Below are 12,181 nucleotides of genomic sequence, written 5' to 3'. Positions count from 1 at the left end.
TTTTTTTCTATTACTTAGTTTGGTAAAAACTGACTGGATCCCAGCTCAAGAGAAAACGGCCAAAGAAAAAAGAAAGGTAAAGAGTTTAAAACTCTAAATCAGTAATATGAAGGGTTGGTTATATTTTGTATATATATTTGTATATATACAAATTTTCTATATATTTGTATAAATACAAATATTGGCAAATGAGGAACAAGGGGAGAAAATCTATTATATGAAAACAGAGTGACTAAAATGACTACAATATATAGTGGGAATTCTGGTTATGAGGACATAAGACTGAATAATATAATTCCTTTTCTTTGTCATATTTCATTTTGCAGTAAAGAGAAAAACATCAAAAGATTCAACTGATACATTGATATTTGAGTAGATTGCAACTCCACTTCCTTATCTTATTCAATAAACATGCCTCAACAAAACAAGTTCTCCCAGTTGCAAGAGTCTAGGCAGAGCTGTAGGTCACAGATTACAGAGACTCTGGGGTGTCTCAGCGCTGGAGAGAAAATAAAATGGTACTGCTTGTACTTGGGCTTAAACAGAATTTTATAGTTATGGCTATAAACATAATTCACAGACCTAATATAGAACTTTTATAGTTAGGGCTACATATAGGAAATAATATTTCTATTGCACAAACTATTTCTTGAAGTTTGTTTATAAGGCAATAAACTGGCTTTCAGCTATTTTCAAGTCCCTCAGTCATGGCTAATATTGATCTGAATATTTAATGAAGAAAATCTATTATCAAGAAATAACTGGATTTCATTTCTCCCTACATTACCTAATAGCATTGTCTGTACAGTAGCAAGGAGGGACTGTAATTAAAGGGAAATTCTTTCACCATTAACCCAAATAATGTCAGATACTTGTACTTTAGTGATCTTGCTCCTTCAGGACTTTCCTTGAAAAATCACCAAAGCATTTTGCTGTTTCTGCCATATGGCTTTGAAGGAAATCCCAGGGACATGAAAAAGATCTTTCCACCAATATCCCTAGAGAACAGGTCTTAAGATCTGTTGTCATCAGCACACACATCCCAGTCTTAGATTTCTGTGCTGTATCCCAGCAATTTCACCTTTTATCACAACCATATAAAAAGCTCAGATTAAAAAAAGAAGATAGATAACAAATAGCCAAGAAGGATTTTTTTTCTCAAATATTTGGCATGATAAAGCATTAAGCAGAAAGTTTTGTGACATCTTATACAAGCAATATCAAGGATGCAAGTTGAGAATGTTTTCAAAGGCTATAAAAGAAAAAACAGAAAACTATCCCAAGATAAGAACTGCCTTGTAAAGACTAACATAGAGATTAACTAATGTCCAGTGCAGCATTTAAAACCACTAAAATCATGAAAAACCATTTAATGCAATCAGATTGTTCAGCTGTGACATGTTTGATACAGAGCTTTCCTGGCAAAAAGAAACTAGAGACTAAGGCAAGCCTTCTTCTACAAATAAAAACTGAGCTCCTTTCTCTTACTAGCATCTTGATTAACAGCAAGTGTGTCAAAACTCCAGGTGTGAAAGAAGAGGCAGTAAATTAAGAGAAATGTTTTAATGAAGTCTTAAAGCAAAGAGAACTACAGACTGGGACTCTGTTTTCTCCTGTAATTCAGAGCTTCTGAAGATTAGTAATATCAAAAGGTAATATGATTTCCCTCTGATAATAATGCCTGGTCATCCTTGTAATCAGATGAAACAGGGTGCATCACAAGATATAGGAATGAATATATAAGGAAAAAAGCAGTTGAAGCAGGATTCATCTCCACATGTCTACAACATGAATGTCCATAACTGACCTAGTCATCTGTACTCTGTTTTCAAAGGCAGTAGTAAAAAGGGCACTATGGAGAGAGCTGAACTATGGTTTCCATCTATATCCCTTATAGAAATTCAACATATTAAACTGAAATGTCACCATTTCAAGAATGTCTACAACATTCAGTAAACAGATCTAAAACAGATATTTTCAGGACTCTCATTCTGTGAAGAAGAACAAGATTTTCATTCAGCCTCATCTAAGAACACTATGAATGCCCAACAGAATTTCCCAAGGCAATGCTAGAAGAGTTGTGATAAACATCATTTTCTCTTTTTTTTTTTTTTTTTGGAAAAGAACCTCTCAAAACGGTCAAAGATATTCCCAGTTCTGCTGAAGAAATACAAAATTATTATAACCTTTGTGATTCTTGTTCATTGAAGAAAAATTCTTTTTTTTTTTACCCCATAGGTAAGTAGAATACAATTTTCAAAGCACACATTCATACATGGGACTCTATTTTATATCACAATTTTATTCACTTGTTATGAATATTCACAACATTAATCTACTGCTGATAATCTATTCAGTATATTTGAAAATCCATTTATTTTCACTTATTGATATGCATGTGTTACACTTGTATATAATACAGTTTTCGTAGTGTTAGTTTAAGAATCAAAAAAAAAAAAAAAATGAGAAGCATGATGCAGATTTTTGACCAAAGAGAGGCCATGTTCAGATTTTATAAAATAGCATATTTGTACTTTGCACTGTCCCAAAGAAATAACTTTTTTAAGATGCTAGCATGTCTCATCTGTTAGCACAAATCCATACAATATTGTTCCATCTTAAAATACTGAGATACCTTGTAGCTGCTACAAACAGTTTATCCTAATGAAATTTTAATCAGAAAAGAATATCTTTCTCTGCCAACATCTTTGATTATTCCTCAGCAAAATGGTAAAATACACATGTCATTTTTATTTCCAACAATCATTTATTTTAAACTCTCCTGTGCAAGAATACAGCAGAGGTAATGAAATGGTTTTGGAGCAGCAGGGGACAGAGACAGACAGACAGGCAGTCTGTGACAGACAGAGAACTCCAGGGTGTTCATCCTTTATGGAGTTTAATTTATAACTACCTAGCCATGTCGACAGCTTGTAATGATAAAAAGGTTTCCCTCTTTTGCTGAGTCTGGTATCCACATAGGATATTTAAGTAAGTTTACCTCTATATAGTTTTTGACTACCCTCAAGTATGTGTGGTTTTCATTGCAGTGCACCAAAGCAAACAGAACTCTCTCACCCTCTCCAGGCATGATGCTTATGCAGTGTCACTAAAAGGAATTGCCAGCTCTCTGTTGTATCAATATTACAGATGGTACAATATACATTAAATGGACTATAAAATTATACATTCTGTAATAACTTAGAAAAAAAGCTCATAGATGCTTAAGGCCTTTAAATATTGAGGATTCTTTTCATGGAACAGCACATCACAAAGTTTTAAAAATTGCTACTGAAATAGAAAATAAAAAGTAAATGTTGTCATGAGATAATTATTTTGGCAAGGATCAGGAGATCTGAATTGAACGACTGTAAGTGCTTTTCTCTTATAGCAAACAAAGTGAGCAGACCTACATAAGCATCCAACAGTACTTGAGTTCAAGCAAGAGATTTTATTTTTAATAAAAAAAAATCTGAATGAGTACCATCCAATTTCAGAATTGCAAAACTTATATACATCCCTGCCTACCTTTTTAAAAAGAGATTAAAATAGTATCATTGACTGCTTACTATGAATTTCAAAGAATCAAAGGTCAGGAGAATAAAATATATAGCAGGAACACATATCTCCTTCAAATTAAATGGAAATGTATATCTTAAAGGTATAAAATGCCTTATAATCAAAGTGGTAATTGAGATTTGACTACTACCTTTTTAACTGCCAAAGAGCTGCAGTAGTCGGTTAGCCTTAGGAAAACATGTCAACCTGACTATACATTCTAACATGAATGATGTATTCAGATAACTATTACTTGTCAACAATAATTATTAACAATGGATATATATTTCCATTCCTATAACAAAGTATCTTCAAGAAGTTGAAATATGTACCTTTCAGAGCTCCAAGATTAGAATACAAATAAAAATGCCTAGAACTGCGCCATGCCAGAGGACAATTTCTGCAACAGAAACTTAATTAAAGTAGTGTGCAGTTCACCAGCATTCTAAATGCTGGACCAGGGTTCATTTTAGAGAGAAGGAACCAGTACATTTTGGAGAGTGATGTCATGAAGATGAAAAGCCATCAGTCTGGAATGGAGAATCTGAAAGGCTGCTGCTTTTTTGCACCTCTTGCAATACAGCTGCAAATTCCTCCGCAAGTGCAATTTTACAAGTGTACACATTTCAATCAGTTGAAATCTTTGTGACATAGAAGTTCAAAATAACTTTCCAGTGTTTTTGATCTTGAGGCTGTTGCTGATCACATGCCAGGTTCTCACTGATACAATTGATTCTGAAGGATACACCCCAGCAGTATAAAATTTCACTTCAAGGACTGCATGGAGGAATGAAATTCCTGGGTGACGTGTTTAATGTTACCAGCCTCAAGGTTGACTTGATTTGTCTTTAGCTATCGGGTTACCTGTAAAGAAAAAGCAAAACAGAAAATCAAAATTCTACATAGAGGACCTGTTCTCAAAGTACTGGAAATTGAGATTGAAATATAAGAGCTCTGTCCAGCAAAGTTCTTTCATGTGTTTTTAAGTAAGATAAAAATACTTAATGGTATTAAATGGGGTTGCTCCCCAGCTTAGACTGTGTGTTGAAGTGCTTTGTTGGAATGAGATCTGACAAGAAGAAACTGAAATATGACTATGCTTAAAAAATTCATGAGAAAAATCTAAAGGTCACAGGTTACCAGTCAACAAAAGCTAAAAATACTAGTTTCAAGAAAACCGTCTGTATTATGTTCATTTTTCTGTGTTGAAACATCTGTATCTTAACAACTATGCTTTTAAATTGTTAGCAATTGAATTTTAATATTGACTGTAACTGGAGATATATTCTTCTCTTTTTGCATGCTACTTTAAAATGCAATGTCCTGTTAAAGGCTACATACATTTCAGCAAGCAATAATCACTTAGTGAGGAAACAGGACAAAAAGCATGCATACATAAACAGGAGATAAATATACCCCGCTATTCACCAGGGGTAAAATAACTGTCAAGAAGTCCATTTGGAGTGGTTTCACCCAGGCTAACATGAAACAAGAGTGGAACAGAAGGACCACAGAGAAAGAGTGAGAGACAAAGTACTTCACAGTAATTGGACCTTTCCTGTGTTTGACTTGGATTTTAGACATGAAAAGAAAAAAAGAAAATCTGTCATATCAAAGAAGTATAACTTTAAGGAATATTTCTGCTGTGTCAGTGGATACAATTAATGATCATGTAACATTTTAACATCGAATTGTACCAGGGGACACCATCCCAGCTCTTGAGGAACAACCCATTGGATCGGTCACAATAGCACTTTCTGGCATCACGGGGCATATGTTTTTCATTTTGATTGAAAAGAGAAGGGTCATGCTCCTTAATGATGAAACATTCTTTTGCCCTCAGCAAAACTATTTGCATACAGCTCTTGTCAGCTCTGCAGAACAGGAATATTGAGCAGAATATTAAAAGGCCTGTTCTAGGAGTTCATTACTGTTTGCCTTCTCCATCAACCAGTTTCTAGGAATTGCACTTAAGAAGGCAATAATAAAATTGTGCTTTGTGATTTTTATGATACATGGGGTTATTTATCGCACTGCTCTTATTTTGTTCTTGCTGTTGGAAACAGCCTCATGTGGCCCCTTCTGTAGCGTAAGAATGCCTGAAAAAATAATGAAGAATTAATTTAAAAGTCAGGCAACATATTTCTATGCCACACACCAAAGCTCAGAAGGCTGACACAGCACCTTATTGTTATTTATTCTTTGTGTTATTATAACATGCTGGAATTCTGTTCACGGACCCAGGTGCCACTGTGCTGCATATTGTAAAATACACATCTCTTGATCCTATCCGCAGATGTACTTTTATTAGCTCCACTTGATACATACATATAAAATTGTGGTAAATCAACAGATGCAAAGCGCACTGAAGACTGATCAAATTATGTGAGGTTCCCAAAGAGGCCATATGAGGCCTATGCAGGGTCAAAGCATCTTACATTTCTGCACCACAGAGCAGAGCAGAACCAAAGCAGAATTAAAAGAAGGTTTCTCAGAGGCACAACTGAACAAGTACAGCCTCAGTAACTCACACAAATCACCTGCTCTGCCTACAGACACACTAAGTAAACACTGGCTTTTGAAAAGAGAGTCATACAAAACAAGGGCAATATATAAAGGGATGTTTTAGCCCTCAGAGTTCACAACACAGGTATGCTTTATGCTAGTACTGAACCGATCTGAACCAAGCTGCTTGACAAGGCAGGCCAGCATACCCTGGGAGAAGAAGGGAAACATCCTTGCAGCAGCATTTTCTACCCTGCTGGTCACCATTTAGAGTTGCAAAAATGTCAGAAAATATTTCCGAGTGACAGATTTTCCAGCAAAATTCAAGTGAGATAGTCTCACATATGGGGAAATTCAGTTTCCCCATTTGGCACTGCAACTTATCACATGCATCAAATGAAGCCAAAGGTAGCATGTACGGTGGTTTTATACTGTTAAATCTCCAATCAAAATCTTTTGAAAGCATAAATGCAACATGAACATCTATTTATTATTTTTATAACATCCAGTTCACCTACTTCAGTGCTTTGGTTACAGAGATAAACTGGAGCCAGCATTTTCACACATACATGAGCACCCCATTATACATCTGTTTACAAGTGCAAATGTGTTCTCCTCAATTGGTGAAGTCATGAAAAAATTATTGAAATCTCAATCTGCAGGCCTAAACTGCTAAGTCCAGCAGTCTAAACTGCCAGTGTAACTCCACAATTGCATGGGGAAAACATCCATTTACAAACACCGCTACATGGAATAAACAGGTGATGTGAAGCAAAACAGCTTCAGTGAGCTATTCAAATCTTTGCTGTAGTGGATGTTCCATCATACACACAACACATCACAATTATATAGACTATGAAGGAAAGCAATCAGCACATGCCTAGTTTTTATGATTACATGACTGGAGTTTTTAACTGCTTTCCCTTGCCTGAAGTTATATTATTCCCCCTGCTGTCTTTTTCTTTCCTTTTAACTCACAGTTCACATGCACCAACTCTGAGGAGCTCGCACAGTGATCCACGTTTGCCTCTATGTAAAAATGTAATTCTTGTTAAGCAAGCACACACCAACCATTAGCATTAATGGAAGTTATATATCCACACACATTAAGGACAGAATGGACCCCTCAGCTGGAAAGGCAATTTCATAAAGAAGCAGTGAAATTTTAGCTAATATCTAGTCAAGCTATTTTCAGAAATGCTTAATTCTAGCTATATTAAAAGCTGTGCATTTTGAGCAGCTAGGAAGCGAAGTATTGTGCCAATGGTCTTAATAGGAGAAAAAGGACTGAAAGCGGTGTGTTCTGATCTTTAAAATCCTAAGAGAACAGTAACACTGAATAGGAGCAAATCAAGTCTAATCAAATTTTCAGTTAATAATTAATATGTATGAAAAGTATCTTTTCTGCTGCTGAATGCAAATGGAAAAAAATAGGACATAACACCTTAAGCATTTTAGGTATTGATTTGAATTAATTTGTTCATACTTGGAGCATAATTACTTTATGCTAATATATTTTTAACATGGTTGTTATATCATAAATACAGCACATTAGACTCTCCTCACTTTCTTCTACTAAATGTGCAATTAAAGCATAATTACTCTGCAGTTGCAGACTTTTTAATTTAAATTGGTGAGTGGCTGCTGTAAATTGACTGTAATTGTACGTGAACTCACTAGTTGTATTTTAAAACAACAATGCATAATTAAATACAACTGTAGTTTTCCGTTTTTTTTTTTTTTTTTTTTTTTTTGTCATTAAACATGTTTAGCTTTTGGGTAGAACACATTTGCCAGTGTAAACCAAAGTGGACAACAGATCAGGGGGTAAATTAGAAAAGATACAGGTTCAAGATTTTTCTGGACTGCCCATCTCTCATTCAAGTGTTGCTGACAAAGGGTAAAAATGTGCTGGCTTGTAAAAACGCCCCAACTGAGGCACATTGCAAAGAAAACCCAGCCAGATACTTTTTCTGAAGTCTTCTTTCCACATAGACAGAGGAAGGAGGCAAAATCAAGTCTACAAAGAATGTCTGAGTGAATGTTCTCTAAACAGTAATGCATCTTTTCTTGATGTCATATACCCAAGCATCAGAGTAGCAGGGCCAAGATTAGGAATAATACATACCTTCTGTTTCTTCAGGATGACAAATATACCACTACATACTTGCTAACTACAAACTAGTTTATATTTGCAAATGAAGCATCTAATTACCTTAATTACTATTTAATGATGTTAGAAGAAAACAAGTAACAATGTACATTATATCGAAATCAGTGTGCGCTGGAATATTTCATAATACAATTTTTACATTACTAATGTTTTGGCTGGCAAGTCTTTAGATATTTCTTTCCATGTTTATGACAGACCATACACAAAATTCATATCAAACTACATGCTTTAGTTTGTAAAGTCCAGTACTTGAAACTTAGGAACTTGCAAATTGAATAGGTGCCCTTGTACAGTAAGCAACAGAACTTAGTAGAGGGGGTGGTGGGGAGAAGCCCATTATTAGGCCAGTGGGATCATGCAAAGGATGTCTTACTGTTAATGCATAGGCAGGCTGCAGGAAATTGTTAACAAATGTTTATTCCCCCACATTTGATTGAGAGGTACGGTGGACCTTCTGTTCCAGGTGTTCACCAAAGTATATAAATAAATACAGGAACAACTTAATGCCAGCCTTTTCTTTTAAATTAGAACTGTTCTGTCAAGCCTACAGGGTTGTGTGCACCATCATAGCCTGAGCATTATCTCAGAAATTCTCACAATACTCAAGAATCTTCAAATCTATCTTCTTTTTTCCTGAGTCAAACATGGTAGAAAGCACTTAAAAAATAATTCAAAAATTCACTGAAATACATGGAATAAGAAAAGACTGTGATATCCATGGTTTGCCTCTCCCATTTTTAAGAGCCTATCAAAAACAATAACAATGTGGGGATTTCTTAAAAAATAAGAAGCATTCTACAAATCTTTTTAATGGACAACCTCAGAAAAGCTAAATACAAGGAATGTTGTAAGATTCCCTTAGATTAATGCTTTATGAAAATGACACATTATGAAAACTCTTAGCAGTGGATTGCTTCTATCTTCCAAGATATGTAGTCAGAGATCTTGTACCAAGACAACCCTATTTGTACATATAAAAGTTATATCAAACTATTAAAAAATACGTAAGCAAAGTAATTCTTCAGCAAACCTTTCCTAATACAGAAGGAAATAGCAGTTGAAGAGGACTATAGTAGTCATACATTGTTTTGGTGCTGAAGGCTATAAGTATTACAATGCAGAACTAGCAGGGACCACATAACCAGCAACAAACATCTGTCAGTGGCTTTTTACCTCTCATGCCCTCTGCAAATGGAGGTCTAGATTGCAAAAGAATATTCTGAACAGATGGAAGAGCACTATTTTTTTTTGGAATTTCAAAATCCATACAGTGTACTTGCCAGGCACTATCATTCATATGTGATTTATGAATGCAAGTGACAGTTTGTATTGCCACTTGTGCATGTTTATGCACCAACACAGATCAACTTGTAAGCTTGGAAGGTATTTGCTCATAAAATATGACTACTTTGTACTTCTCTAATACTTTCTGCCGGTGATTCTCAAAAGTGCTTAGCAAATGTTAACAAAGGCAGGCTCACAACATCGTTAAAGCTTGAGAATTCTGTAATTTGTTTTCTAAAGAAGTACAGAAGCTGAGCAAAGAACTGTTAAGGCCATTTCTGTAATAGCATTCATATGCACTTTATAGTAGCAGGTGTAGATTTGGGTGCTTGTGGTTGATAATTAAGTTTCTGAATGCACAAGAAATCCTTGCAAGGTTTTGGGAGAGGTTAGAGGCATTCAAACATATTTCAAGGATAAGCATGATGCAATACCTACACCAGAAAACAGGCTGCTCTTTCAGTGTCACACACTTTTGACTTAGGCTAGTGATAGAAGACAAAATTGAGTGATTTTGTGAGTAGTTTTAAAAAAGGATATTTAATGATAATTATACAGGGTTGCTTACCTTCAGTGACAGGTATGTACTGCTAGACAAGTTTTTCAAAAGTCTTTAAATGATTCATTCCTGACCCTAAATCTTTGGCCTTACCTAACTTCCAAAAAATAAAAAAGGCTTCAGATCTATATTTACAAAGTGTTAAAAAGTTTCCCAAGCTGAAAGAAGAGAAATTTAGAATTCTAGATCCTCAAGTCTATCCTTTAGTTTTTATTTCTACCTCATGTTATTAACTAAATGAAACATTTCCCAAAACAGTTCAATGATTCAAAACTTTCTGATGCCTTCAATAAAACCAGACTCTAAAGCTTCTAATTCTTCAGTACTTTTATCACACTCTGATTTATCAGAATTATATCTGTGCTAATTCTTGCGCTTAGGAATTTCCAATAAGGAAGAAACATATTGAAAACTCAGTTCACACAATGTGATTTGAGGTATAACTCTGTATATCAAGTCTTAAGGTTGCCAGTGGGAGATTTTTCATGTTAAAGAATGCAGGCCAGTGTTAAAAATAATAAGTAAAAAATAAAAGAGTGTGGAATTTTCCACATGTAATTTAGCTTTCTATTAGCTCTATTTCTGTCAAGCTTCTGTCAAATGGTCTTAAATACAGGTAAAAATAAATAAAAATAAATACTAGTAAAATAGAAAATTTGACAGCATGGCATAACATTTTGTATGTTAAACATGGTCTTAAGATAAACAACATCAACCATATCTTGGATGGTCGGTGGAAACACCCTTTTTCCAACTGTTTCCTGAATTTTGAGAAATCTGTTAAAGGATGCCCAGCTATCAGCCATGACTATAAACATCACCTAAGCAGATATACCAAGAAATACTTCATTTTCAAGGTCATTTCTTCTCTGCAGAGCACCTGATTGCTTTCCTACAATAGAGGATATATTTAAGATCAAAAATTGGGTCTGCCTTTGAAAGGAGAACGAGTGATTAGTGACTTTTAAAGGCTCCCAGAAACACCTGATTGACAAATGGAAGCTGCCCAGCTCCACCAAAATAAGTCACGATTCATGGATATCTGCAGCAAACTAAGTAACTACAACGAAGGTACAACAATTCCTGTTAATACTGTGGAAACCTGTATTTGTACACACCTGCTGCTCTGTGAGTAATAAACCAGGGCTGGAACACATTTTCTGGAGTGGTTTGACTCTTTGTTCCTCAACGAACGTCTGGCCCTTCCTTAGAATCCGACCAAGACTAGGATTCATCACAACTAGTGCTCCAACGTGGAGCCAGTATATTTTGTATGTGTGGAAAAATCAAAAATTGTCATCAGGCACAGCAGAAACCTCCTTTTTCTACTTCTCCATTCGGACTTGAAGAGTTTTACACGTTTGCCTAAGAAACAAACATATGTCAAGTACTACACTGTTACGGAATTAGTTACAGAAAACAAAATGGGGATTGATGGAATTTTGTTGTACTTACAAGGAAAAATACAGAACAACAGGAATAAAATATTTTAGAATCAGAGTACCTTCTCTTTCCAAAAGATCATTGTTTCAAATTTTAAAAAAATCAATCAATAACAGTAATCTCAAGAGAAAAAAATTAAACATATTCAACTTTAACAAACTCATTGATTTGTCACCAGAACCTCATTGAGTCATTGATCTGCCACCAATAACAAATATGATAGATAACACTCATTTTGTCCAAGAATATCAGCAATTTTTAATTATGATAAAACATTCTTTGAAAAGCTCTTTGAAAATAAGTCCATCGATAGACCTGTGGTACAGAAAAAAGGTATAAAGTCAGAATTTATTTTTCTCTAAATGAAAGACTTAATGTGTTCTTTTTATGTATGTTTAAAGTGAAAATACAACAGCAGGATAAAGTTTGAAAAACGGACACATTCTGAGGAGTATATTCTACTTATAATTATTACTAGTGTTAGTAGGTTATGGAAAATACCGTAAAATAACAGATGACACATTTCAAAAGACAATACTGAACTTAAGTAGCCCATTCCTTGTTGAGACATACGGTATGATATTTGGAGTTGCTGATAATGATCATTTTCAAAAGGGCTGCACAGCATATCAAAAGTTTGCCTATTTTATTTTAAACAA

General features: G+C 34.8%; 1 protein-coding gene across 1 annotated transcript in view; it reads right to left on the bottom strand.

The window, feature by feature from the left end:
* Window positions 1-2,457: 2,457 nt before the first annotated feature.
* Window positions 2,458-12,181, bottom strand: part of FAM19A2 (family with sequence similarity 19 member A2, C-C motif chemokine like) — a 50,872-nt gene continuing 41,148 nt past the window's right edge. Inside the window, exons 4-5 of the mRNA XM_026037248.1 lie at window positions 11,198-11,444; window positions 2,458-4,422 (exon numbers count right to left, since the gene is read on the bottom strand). Of these exons, the coding sequence (XP_025893033.1) occupies window positions 11,433-11,444 (12 nt within the window). The 3' untranslated portion in view covers window positions 2,458-4,422; window positions 11,198-11,432. The remainder of the gene's footprint in view (window positions 4,423-11,197; window positions 11,445-12,181) is intronic.

This window comes from Nothoprocta perdicaria, unplaced genomic scaffold (assembly GCF_003342845.1).
Source record: "Nothoprocta perdicaria isolate Ctin4 unplaced genomic scaffold, notPer1 scaffold_194, whole genome shotgun sequence".
NCBI lineage: Eukaryota > Metazoa > Chordata > Aves > Tinamiformes > Tinamidae > Nothoprocta > Nothoprocta perdicaria.
Note: the sequence above shows the minus strand (reverse complement) of the source record. Positions and strands in the feature narration are given on the sequence as shown.